General features: G+C 40.6%; 1 protein-coding gene across 9 annotated transcripts in view; it reads right to left on the bottom strand.

Annotated features, from left to right (window-relative positions):
- Window positions 1–13155, bottom strand: part of EPB41 (erythrocyte membrane protein band 4.1) — a 339397-nt gene that overhangs the window by 118989 nt on the left and 207253 nt on the right. For all 9 annotated transcript variants that reach the window (XM_050794646.1, XM_050794655.1, XM_050794666.1 and 6 more), the window contains one exon: window positions 12863–12967. In XM_050794646.1, the coding sequence (XP_050650603.1) occupies window positions 12863–12967 (105 nt within the window). The remainder of the gene's footprint in view (window positions 1–12862; window positions 12968–13155) is intronic.

Genomic DNA, 13155 nt, shown 5'->3' with positions numbered 1-13155 from the left:
TCCCAGCTATGTGGGAGGCTGAGGCATGAGAATCACTGGAATCTAGTAGGTGGAGGTTGCCGTGAGCCAAGATGGCACCACTGCACTCCAGCCTGAAAAAAAAAAGAGGTTTGCTTCTTACTGCATTTCCACTTATCTTGCCAGACCCTAGCAATAGGCCCATTATCATGCAGTGAGTAGGAAAAGTGAACAAGCAAGCCACTCCATATGAGGGAAAACTTTCCTCCCTGCTAAATGTACTCAATTGTCTACAAACAAAGCACAAAGCTGTTAATGACAGAAGTTACATTTACAAAGGACAAATCTTTACATACACAAAAAGACACCAGAGAATGGAAAGAAAACAGTTCTCTCTCATTGTATTATGGCTCACATTTTTTTCTACAACATAAACTAATTCTATAGAGGAAACAAAAAAACTACAGGTGAAATGTAAAATCAAGGAAAGGAGTAAAAAGCTAAATAAGAAAATAACTTAGGAAGGGGCAGCAGGCAAGGAGCTACAGGAGTAAACTGACTATGCAACTAGAGGATGTCACTCTGCCTTTATGTGCTTCAGTTTCCTCATCTGTAAAATGGGAGGGTGAGCCCCAAAAGCCTGTATAGCTCTATTACCTTCTGTATTTTCAGAATGGCAGAAAACTTAGATGACCATGATTTACTATGAACTTTATGGATTCAATCATTTCACAAGTATCTGTGTACTTGTAGAGAGGGTCTTATCTAGAAATTTGGCTTGACAGTACATATACATGGAATGATAGTGTTAAACAAAAATTATGGAAGGCCATTGTTTTGGTCTAAGCTTCTTCACTGGCTCCAACAGATCAGGCCAAACCAAAATGGAGTCACTCACACTAAATACCACATAATCAAACTGAAACCTAAAGGAAGTGGGTAGATGCTAAACAGACCAGTTTTTCCTGAAAACAGGAGATTCCAGTCTACCTGAGTCAGTTTAACAAGGAAGTCCTCTCTGCTTTAGCATTTAGAAGAAAAGTAACGACATAAACTAATCAGCTTTTTCCTATTATATAGTTTCCTTATTCCTACCTTACAAAACCCACTGTTCTGCCATTGCTTATTGGGAGCCCTCATTCTATTTTGTAGAATGGAGGCTGCCTAATACTTGAATCACAAATAAAAGCCAATTAGATCTTTAACTAAATTTGTGGTGATTTTATTTTTTTCTAATAGATAAAATAAAGCCATATACTCTTGCTAAATACAATCAATTTTAAGTAAAAGATACACTGTTCTTTTGTACATCCTAAGAAAATAACAGGTAGAATATTCAACCCGAAGGATGCTCCAGAATGCATCTCTAGATTACAACACACAAATCTTTTCTTTTAAAGCCAAGGCCTTGATTAATTGGTAATTTCATTTTAAAACAATAATAGTATCTTTTTTTTTTTTTTTTTTTTTTTTTTTTTGGGAGATAGGGTCTTATCCCTATCACCCAGGCAAGTGCAGTGGTGCACTCATGGCTCACTGCAGCCTCGACTTCCCAGGCTCAGGTTATCCTCCCACCTCAACCTACCGAGTAGCTGGGACTAGAGGTATGCACCACCACACTCAGTTAATTTTTTCAGTTTTGGTAGAGACAGGGTTTTACTAGTCTCGAACTCCTGGGCTCAAGTGATCCGCCTGCCTCTACATCCCAAAGTGCTGGGATTACAGGTATGAGCTACCATGCCCAGCCAATAATACTATCATAATAATAATGATAATACCTTATTTTTATTGAATGCTTACTATATGTCAGGCATGATTCTACATGCTTTCATATAGATTATCTCATTATCATTCCCATTTTACCAATGGGAAAACAGGACAAGTAACTTACCTAACTTGCAACTAGTATGTGGCAAAGCTATTCTCTCAAGTGTAACAATGTGTCTCACTTTTTCAATAAACATTTGTTGAAGGCCTACCACATCACAGCCAGGCAATATGCTAAATAACATTCTTTAGGAAATCAGTCTGGTAAAAAATAGACGTGGGCCCAGAATAATAGATGAAAATCAACCCACACCAAGATATATAATTGTGAACTCTCAACTTCATAAGGACAAGAAAAAAGAAAAGATCATACTCACTTGATTGTGTAAAGGAGGAGGGAGAGGAACAAAAGTCATATAAAAGATCAAAAATCAAAATGGCTCTGGCCCTTTCAAGAGCAACACTGGAAACTAGAAGACAATGAAGCAATGCCTTCAAAATTCTGAAGGCAAATAACTTCAAGCCTGAAATCCTATACCCAACAAAATTCACAATCAAATGTGAAGGCAGAATAAAGCCATCTTTTCAGACATGTAATTTCTCAAAAACGATTGCATCCCATGTACCATTTCTGAGGAGTAGCACTCTATCAAAACACAAGGAAAAGCAAGGATAAAGGAAACAGGAATAACATCATAGGAAAGAGGCAAAGCACATCTGCAGGATGATAGTGATGGGAGATACCTGGGACAGCTGTGTACAAAACAGACCGTGATACCCATCCAGACTAGACAACTGTGACTTAAGAGACAACTGTGACTTAAGAGACAGCATTATTTATTTATTTCTGAGACAGGGTCTCACTCTGTTGCTCCAGCTGGAGTGCAAAGGCATGACCTTGGCTCCCTGCAACCTCTGCCTCCTGGGTTCAAGTGATTCTCATGCCTCAGCCTCCCGAGTAGGTGGGATTACAGGATTGTGCCACCATGCCTGGCTAATTTTTGTATTTTCAATAGAAATGGGGTTTCACAATGTTGGCCAGGATGGTCGTGAACTCAGGTGATCCACCCAGTTCAGCCTCCCAAAGTGCTGGGATTACAGGCATGAGCCACCGCACCCAGCCAAGAGACAGCATATTAAGGAAGGCCTGCCATCACTAAGGTGTTTTTGCTACTGTACTGACCCTTTAACTTGACAATCCTAAGGTAAATCTTCCCCAGATTCATTTTTGTACAAGATTTACCCAGGCCATGTGCTAATGAAGTTCTTACTTTCCCTTCCATGCTCTGCTTCTGAGATCAGCTAAGGACTCTTGTTTTAATTTAAAAATTTAAAAAAATTAAAAAAATAAACTGTTTTGACTTACTTCTGAGCTGGAGGTTGACCATAATAAACTTAGAAGCATAAAATATAGAGTAGCCCATTCCCTTTGACGATGTTCCCGCTGGATGTCCTATAAGAACCTGGTCCATACAGACCTGCCGATGCCCTGACTATGATAAGGCCTTATTTCCCAGGATTCGCTTGCCCATTGACTTCCCAAGTAGGGGCTCTTATAAACTATCAGGGAAGTTGAAGCCAGATTATGATTCAGAGGTATCAACTTTTCTTTTCCAAAAATACTTGCCGGGGACAATAATGCACTTTTCTGACACAGCTAGGTTTGTACTTTGTTATTAAGCTTTTATATTAAGCACTTTTAACAACACTTTACACCTAAATATGTAAGTGAACATAAATAAAGCAATTTGACATTTGCTCTTTAAAAACTAATTACGGTTGGGTGCAGTGACTCACGCCTGTAATCCCAGCACTTTGGGGGGCCAAGGCAGGCAAATCGCCTGAGGTCAGGAGTTCAAGACCAGCCTGGCCAACATGGTGAAACCCCATCTCTACTAAAAATACAAAAAATTAGCCAGGCGTGGTGGTGCATGCCTGTAATCCCAGCTACTTGGGAGGCTGAAGCAGGAGAATCGCTTGAGCCCAGGAGGTGGAGATTTCAGTGAGCACAGATCAAGCCATTGCACTCTAGCCTGGGTGACAAGAGTGAAGCTCCGTCTCAAACAAACAAAAACTAATTACAATAGTGGCAAGGCACAGTGGGCCATGCCTGTAATTTAGCACCTTTGGGAGGCTGAGGCAGGAGGATTGCTTGAGCCCAGGAGTTCAAGACCAGCCTGAGCAACATAGTGAGGCCCTGTCTCTACAAAATATAAAAATTTAAAAATTGGCCAAGCATGGTGGTGCGTGCCTGTGGTCCCAGCTACTCGGAAGACGGAAGTGGGAGGATCGCTTGAGCGTGGAAAGCAGAGACTGCAGTGAGCAAGATCACACCACTGCACTCTAGCACAGGCAACAGAGTGAGACCCTGTCTCAAAAAAAAAAAAAAAGTGAAAACCACTATAAAGAAAATAAACTTGGTGACAGGACAGAATATAAATCCCCACAATGGTGAAAATTTTTCAGTGTAACTGAAAATTTTTGTCCCAACGTGGGCCCTAGAAGCTCAACTGTAAGCAGAAATTATTTCTTCTGCTGAATGGCTTTAGATGAGTCAGCTTCTAGAAATGTAAGTATGCTTGGATCACAGAAAAAATATTTCCAGCCATATTTTGTAGATGTAGGTACTCGGTGACTTTACATGCCAAATTAAAGGATTGCTAATTACTCTCAAATCAATTTTGGTTGTTTTTTCCCCCACAATGTAACTATTCAATTTCTGGGAATCAAAATTATCTCGCTGAGCTTACAGGAAACACTTTTCAGAGTATTTCCCTTGATTCATGGGAGAATTTTCTTTTTCTTTTTTTTTTTTTTTTTGAGACGGAGTCTCGCTCTGTCGCCCAGGCTGGAGTGCAGTGGCGCGATCTCGGCTCACTGCAAGTTCCACCTCCCCAGCTCATGCCATTCTCCTGCCTCAGCCTCTCGAGCTGGGACTCTGTAGCTGGGACTACAGGCGCCCGCCACCGCTCCCGCCACCACGCCCGGCTAACTTTTTGTATTTTTAGTAGAGACGGGGTTTCACCGGGTTAGCCAGCATGGTCTCAATCTCCTGACCTCGTGATCCGCCCACCTTGCCTCCCAAAGTGCTGGGATTACAGGCGTGAGCCAACGCACCCGGCCAATTCATGGGAGAATTTTCTAGCTCACAGTTGTAGAAAGTTTTTCACTGTAGTTTTGAGGGCATTGTTTTGTTTTTAAATTAACTTCAATGTTCCCCTACTAATGGGAAATAGTGGTTTCAATTAAGGCTAGAATTTTTTTTTTTTTTTTACTCTTTTTTTTTTTTAATTTATTCATTATTATTATACTTTAAGTTGTAGGGTACATGTGCATAACGTGCAGGTTTGTTACATATGTATACTTGTGCCATGTTGGTGTGCTGCACCCATCAACTCATCATTTACATCAGGTATAACTCCCAATGCAATCCCTCCCCCCTCCCCCCTCCCCATGATAGGCCCCTGTGTGTGATGTTCCCCTTCCTGAGTCCAAGTGATCTCATTGTTCAGTTCCCACCTATGAGTGAGAACATGCGGTGTTTGGTTTTCTGTTCTTGTGATAGTTTGCTAAGAATGATGGTTTCCAGCTGCATCCATGTCCCTACAAAGGACGCAAACTCATCCTTTTTGATGGCTGCATAGTATTCCATGGTGTATATGTACCACATTTTCTTAATCCAATCTGTCACTGATGGACATTTGGGTTGATTCCAAGTCTTTGCTATTGTGAATAGTGCTGCAATAAACATACGTGTGCATGTGTCTTTACAGCAGCATAATTTATAATCCTTTGGGTATATACCCAGTAATGGGATGGCTGGGTCATATGGTACATCTAGTTCTAGATCCTTGAGGAATTGCCATACCGTTTTCCATAATGGTTGAACTAGTTTACAATCCCACCAACAGTGTAAAAGTGTTCCTATTTCTCCACATCCTCTCCAGCATCTGTTGTTTCCTGACTTTTTAATGATCGCCATTCTAACTGGTGTGAGATGGTATCTCATTGTGGTTTTGATTTGCATTTCTCTGATGGCCAGTGATGATGAGCATTTTTTCATGTGTCTGTTGGCTGTATGAATGTCTTCTTTTGAGAAATGTCTGTTCATATCCTTTGCCCACTTTTTGATGGGGTTGTTTGTTTTTTTCTTGTAAATTTGTTTGAGTTCTTTGTAGGTTCTGGATATTAGCCCTTTGTCAGATGAGTAGATTGCAAAAATTTTCTCCCATTCTGTAGGTTGCCTGTTCACTCTGATGGTAGTTTCTTTTGCTGTGCAGAAGCTCTTTAGTTTAATGAGATCCCATTTGTCAATTTTGGCTTTTGCTGCCGTTGCTTTTGGTGTTTTAGACATGAAGTCTTTGCCCATGCCTATGTCCTGAATGGTACTACTGCCTAGGTTTTCCTCTAGGATTTTTATGGTATTAGGTCTAACATTTAAGTCTCTAATCCATCTTGAATTAATTTTCGTATAAGGAGTAAGGAAAGGATCCAGTTTCAGCTTTCTACTTATGGCTAGCCAATTTTCCCAGCACCATTTATTAAATAGGGAATCCTTTCCCCATTTCTTGTTTCTCTCAGGTTTGTCAAAGATCAGATGGCTGTAGATGTGTGGTATTATTTCTGAGGACTCTGTTCTGTTCCATTGGTCTATATCTCTGTTTTGGTACCAGTACCATGCTGTTTTGGTTACTGTAGCCTTGTAGTATAGTTTGAAGTCAGGTAGCGTGATGCCTCCAGCTTTGTTCTTTTGACTTAGGATTGTCTTGGAGATGCGGGCTCTTTTTTGGTTCCATATGAACTTTAAAGCAGTTTTTTCCAATTCTGTGAAGAAACTCATTGGTAGCTTGATGGGGATGGCATTGAATCTATAAATTACCTTGGGCAGTATGGCCATTTTCACGATATTGATTCTTCCTATCCATGAGCATGGTATGTTCTTCCATTTGTTTGTGTCCTCTTTGATTTCACTGAGCAGTGGTTTGTAGTTCTCCTTGAAGAGGTCCTTTACATCCCTTGTAAGTTGGATTCCTAGGTATTTGATTCTCTTTCAAGCAATTGTGAATGGAAGTTCATTCCTGATTTGGCTCTCTGTTTGTCTGTTACTGGTGTATAAGAATGCTTGTGATTTTTGCACATTAATTTTGTATCCTGAGACTTTGCTGAAGTTGCTTATCAGCTTAAGGAGATTTTGGGCTGAGACAATGGGGTTTTCTAAATATACAATCATGTCATCTGCAAACAGGGACAGTTTGACTTCTTCTTTTCCTAACTGAATACCCTTGATTTCTTTCTCTTGCCTAATTGCCCTAGCCAGAACTTCCAACACTATGTTGAATAGGAGTGGTGAGAGAGGGCATCCCTGTCTTGTGCCAGTTTTCAGAGGGAATTTTTCCAGTTTTTGCCCATTCAGTATGATATTAGCTGTGGGTTTGTCATAAATAGCTGTTATTATTTTGAGGTACGTTCCATCAATACCGAATTTATTGAGCGTTTTTAGCATGAAGGGCTGTTGAATTTTGTCAAAAGCCTTTTCTGCATCTATTGAGATAATCATGTGGTTCTTGTCTTTGGTTCTGTTTATATGCTGGATTATGTTTATTGATTTGCGAATGTTGAACCAGCCTTGCATCCCAGGGATGAAGCCCACTTGATCATGGTGGGTAAGCTTTTTGATGTGTTGCTGAATCCGGTTTGCCAGTATTTTATTGAGGATTTTTGCATCGATGTTCATCAGGGATATTGGTCTAAAATTCTCTTTTTTTTGTTGTGTCTCTGCCAGGCTTTGGTATCAGGATGATGTTGGCCTCATAAAATGAGTTTGGGAGGATTCCCTCTTTTTCTATTGATTGGAATAGTTTCAGAAGGAATGGTACCAACTCCTCCTTGTACCTCTGGTAGAATTCAGCTGTGAATCCATCTGGTCCTGGACTTTTTTTGGTTGGTAGGCTATTAATTATTGCCTCAATTTCAGAGCCTGCTATTGGTCTATTCAGGGATTCAACTTCTTCCTGGTTTAGTCTTGGAAGAGTGTAAGTGTCCAGGAAATTATCCATTTCTTCTAGATTTTCCAGTTTATTTGCGTAGAGGTGTTTATAGTATTCTCTGATGGTAGTTTGTATTTCTGTGGGGTCGGTGGTGATATCCCCTTTATCATTTTTAATTGTGTCGATTTGATTCTTCTCTCTTTTCTTCTTTATTAGTCTTGCTAGTGGTCTGTCAATTTTGTTGATCTTTTCAAAAAACCAACTCCTGGATTCATTGATTTTTTGGAGAGTTTTTTGTGTCTCTATCTCCTTCAGTTCTGCTCTGATCTTAGTTATTTCTAGCCTTCTGCTAGCTTTCGAATGTGTTTGCTCTTGCTTCTCTAGTTCTTTTAATTGTGATGTTAGAGTGTCAATTTTAGATCTTTCCTGCTTTCTCTTGTGGGCATTTAGTGCTATAAATTTCCCTCTACACACTGCTTTAAATGTGTCCCAGAGATTCTGGTATGTTGTATCTTTGTTCTCATTGGTTTCAAAGAACATCTTTATTTCTGCCTTCATTTCGTTATGTACCCAGTAGTCATTCAGGAGCAGGTTGTTCAGTTTCCATGTAGTTGAGCAGTTTTGATTGAGTTTCTTAGTCCTGAGTTCTAGTTTGATTGCACTGTGGTCTGAGAGACAGTTTGTTATAATTTCTGTTCTTGTACATTTGCTGAGGAGTGCTTTACTTCCAATTACGTGGTCGATTTTGGAGTACGTACGATGTGGTGCTGAGAAGAATGTATATTCTGTTGATTTGGGGTGGAGAGTTCTATAGATGTCTATTAGGTCTGCTTGCTGCAGAGATGAGTTCAATTCCTGGATATCCTTGTTAACTTTCTGTCTCGTTGATCTGTCTAATGTTGACAGTGGAGTGTTGAAGTCTCCCATTATTATTGTATGGGAGTCTAAGTCTCTTTGTAAGTCTCTAAGGACTTGCTTTATGAATCTGGGTGCTCCTGTATTGGGTGCATATATATTTAGGATAGTTAGCTCTTCCTGTTGAATTGATCCCTTTACCATTATGTAATGGCCTTCTTTGTCTCTTTTGATCTTTGATGGTTTAAAGTCTGTTTTATCAGAGACTAGTATTGCAACCCCCGCTTTTTTTTTGTTCTCCATTTGCTTGGTAAATCTTCCTCCATCCCTTTATTTTGAGCCTATGTATGTCTCTGCGTGTGAGATGGGTCTCCTGAATACAGCAGACTGATGGGTCTTGACTCTTTATCCAGTTTGCCAGTCTGTGTCTTTTAATTGGAGCATTTAGTCCATTTACATTTAGGGTTAAGATTGTTATGTGTGAACTTGATCCTGCCATTATGATATTAACTGGTTATTTTGCTCGTTAGTTGATGCAGTTTCTTCCTAGCCTCGATGGTCTTTACATTTTGGCATGTTTTTACATTTGGCATGTTTTAATAGACATGTTTTTGCAATGGCTGGTACCGGTTGTTCCTTTCCATGTTTAGTGCTTCCTTCAGGGTCTCTTGTAAGGCAGGCCTAGTGGTGACAAAATCTCTAAGCATTTGCTTATCTGTAAAGGATTTTATTTCTCCTTCACTTATGAAACTTAGTTTGGCTGGATATGAAATTCTGGGTTTAAAATTCTTTTCTTTAAGAATGTTGAATATTGGCCCCCACTCTCTTCTGGCTTGGAGAGTTTCTGCTGAGAGATCTGCTGTTAGTCTGATGGGCTTCCCTTTGTGGGTAACCCGACCTTTCTCTCTGGCTGCCCTTAAGATTTTTTCCTTCATTTCAACTTTGGTGAATCTGGCAATTATGTGTCTTGGAGTTGCTCTTCTCGAGGAGTATCTTAGTGGCGTTCTCTGTATTTCCTGGATTTGAATGTTGGCCTGCCCTACTAGGTTGGGGAAGTTCTCCTGGATGATATCCTGAAGAGTGTTTTCCAACTTGGTTCCATTTTCCCCCTCACTTTCAGGCACCCCAATCAGACGTAGATTTGGTCTTTTTACATAATCCCATACTTCTTGCAGGCTTTGTTCATTTCTTTTTCTTCTTTTTTCTTTTGGTTTCTCTTCTCGCTTCATTTCATTCATTTGATCCTCAATCGCAGATACTCTTTCTTCCAGTTGATCGAGTCGGTTACTGAAGCTTGTGCATTTGTCACGTATTTCTCGTGTCATGGTTTTCATCTCTTTCATTTCGTTTATGACCTTTCTCTGCATTAATTACTCTAGCCATCAATTCTTCCACTTTTTTTTTCAAGATTTTTAGTTTCTTTGCGCTGGGTACGTAATTCCTCCTTTAGCTCTGAGAAATTTGATGGACTGAAGCCTTCTTCTCTCATCTCGTCAAAGTCATTCTCCGTCCAGCTTTGATCCGTTGCTGGCGATGAGCTGCACTCCTTTGCCGGGGGAGATGCGCTCTTATTTTTTGAATTTCCAGCTTTTCTGCCCTGCTTTTTCCCCATCTTTGTGGTTTTATCTGCCTCTGGTCTTTGATGATGGTGATGTACTGATGGGGTTTTGGTGTAGGTGTCCTTCCTGTTTGATAGTTTTCCTTCTAACAGTCAGGACCCTCAGCTGTAGGTCTGTTGGAGATTGCTTGAGGTCCACTCCAGACCCTGTTTGCCTGGGTATCAGCAGCAGAGGCTGCAGAAGATAGAATATTTCTGAACAGCGAGTGTACCTGTCTGATTCTTGCTTTGGAAGCTTCCTCTCAGGGGTGTACTCCACCCTGTGAGGTGTGGGGTGTCTGACTGCCCCTAGTGGGGGATGTCTCCCAGTTAGGCTACTCAGGGGTCAGGGACCCACTTGAGCAGGGAGTCTGTCCCTTCTCAGATCTCAACCTCCGTGTTGGGAGATCCACTGCTCTCTTCAAAGCTGTCAGACAGAGTCGTTTGCGTCTGCAGAGGTTTCGGCTGTGTTTGTTATTGCCCTGTCCCCAGAGGTGGAGTCTACAGAGACAGGCAGGTTTCCTTGAGCTGCTATGAGCTCCACCCAGTTCGAGCTTCCCAGCAGCTTTGTTTACCTACTTAAGCCTCAGCAATGGCGGGCGCCCCTCCCCCAGCCTCGCTGCTGCCTTGCCGGTAGATCAGACTGCTGTGCTAGCAATGAGGGAGGCTCCGTGGGTGTGGGACCCTCCCGGCCAGGTGTGGGATATGATCTCCTGGTGTGCCTGTTTGCTTAAAGCGCAGTATTGGGGTGGGAGTTACCCGATTTTCCAGGTATTGTGTGTCTCAGTTCCCCTGGCTAGGAAAAGGGATTCCCTTCCCCCTTGCGCTTCCCAGGTGAGGCAATGCCTCGCCCTGCTTCAGCTCTCGCTGGTCGGGCTGCAGCAGCTGACCAGCACCGATCGTCCGGCACTCCCCAGTGAGATGAACCCAGTACCTCAGTTGAAAATGCAGAAATCACCGGTCTTCTGTGTCGCTCACGCTGGGAGTTGGAGACTGGAGCTGTTCCTATTTGGCCATCTTGCTCCGCCCCCCGGCTAGAATTTTTTTAATTATTCATTTAAAAATTATAGTTGTAATATATTTATGGGGTAGAAAGTGATGTTATGATTTTTTTAATACCATGTGAAATGATTAAATCAAATGAATCAAACTATCCATCATTTCAAATATTTGACCTTGTGATGAGAACATTTGAGATTTACTCCCTTCATGATATTGAAATGTACAGTACTCAAATATTAACTATATTTACCAGTACAAGCTAGTTTGGGCCCTAAGGGAGACAAAGTAAAGGTTAAGTCTTTAAAGAATAATATTAACCTAGTGCTCAAACACAGTTCTGTTTGAGTTAGTAGTCATTCATAGAAGGAACAAATTTTTGTAAACTACTAGGTATATTCTACAAATAGACTTTGTTTAGGCAAAGGATAATTCCATGTCTTCTAGTTTGCATTATCAAACTCACACAACCTAATCTACAGTTTGCAGATGTTAAAGGCTGCTGCCCTTCAACTTTTCTTAATACACTTAAATTATCTTGGAGAAAGGATGAACTTAAATGGCTTAAATTCAGTGTCTACAAGACTCCAGGATCCCCCACTTTACACCCACCCCCAACCTGGCCATATACGTCTCCAGATTCATCTGTTACTCTATTCCTCATACCCTGTGTTCACCTAGGCTAGATGGCTTTCAGTTCCTGAAATGTCACTCTCTCAACTCCAGTTCTTACACAAGCCATTCTCTCTCTACCTCACTTGCCCATTTTATCCTTCAGGTCTCTCTCAGCTAAGGCATCACCTTCCCAGAAGCGACTTCCTGGGCCATACTCTCCCCTGATAACCTGTATTTCGTTTTGTATAGTGCTCATCAAACCAGTAATTAATGTTATCTTCATAATAAACTGGAAGTTCCAGAAGGCAGGGACTATGTCTGCTTTAGACTATGTCTAGCTGCATCCATATCATCTAGTACAGCACCTGCAAATACTTGTTAAACTGGACTAAAGCATTCATCATTAGATTTATGTTAAATATTTGCAATTTTCATTAATTAGCCCAGGAAATAATTCAAGTATTCTGAGGTGAAATACCTGACTTTAAACCTTTCTTCCCTCCTCCAAGTCCTTAACCTTTCTTCCCTCCTCCAAGTCCATTCTTTTACTTCCTTCAAAAGTTAACAACTGGTTTCCTTTTAGGTTGGAGGAAATGTCAGATTCATCGTTATGACTGTTTCAATAATATTGGGATTTTATTCTGTTTCATAATGTTGCTTTCAAATTATAATTATAATTATATTTAATTATATGTCATTATAATATTAATAACAGATCATCCATTCAACAAATATTTGCTATAAACCTCCTATGCATTAGATACAATACCAATTGCATAATATATTAAGTTATTGACATCTACAGTACTTGCTAATCAGTGCATCATACCTCTTTACTTTCCTTGCCTTTTAAAAACATATAATATATACTTTATTTCAATGATGAAAGAATACACCAGCAATGGTCTTTTCTTTAAAATGTTAATTCTAGAAGAAAAACAGCAAGAAAATCTAAGAAATAAGAGTAGACAAGAATAACTCTAAGAATACTGGCTTAGAGAAGCAGGTATAAATACATTCTTAACAACAAAAGAATTACAACAAATTTTTTGTCAGCTTCTTAAATTGCAAGCAGGCTCCTCACCTTAGAGGTTGCGTTATCCCAAATGGCTAGACCAAAATAGTCTTCTTCCAAAAGATTGAGATGCTCACATACTCGTTTAAGCAAATCTTGTCCCTTAGCATGTTTCTGCAAAGATATACGTGTCTTAGTTGAGTTCAGGTTTCTTCTTCTTTTATTTTTTTCCCAGAAGAGATGGGGATTCACTCTGTTGCCCAGGCTGGAGTGCAGTGGCCTGATCATAGCTCACTGCAGCCTCAACCTCCCGGGCTCAAGTGATCTTCCCGCCTCAGCCTCCAGAGTAGCTAGAACTACAG

Source organism: Macaca thibetana, chromosome 1 (genome assembly GCF_024542745.1).
Source record: "Macaca thibetana thibetana isolate TM-01 chromosome 1, ASM2454274v1, whole genome shotgun sequence".
Lineage (NCBI taxonomy): Eukaryota > Metazoa > Chordata > Mammalia > Primates > Cercopithecidae > Macaca > Macaca thibetana.
Note: the sequence above shows the minus strand (reverse complement) of the source record. Positions and strands in the feature narration are given on the sequence as shown.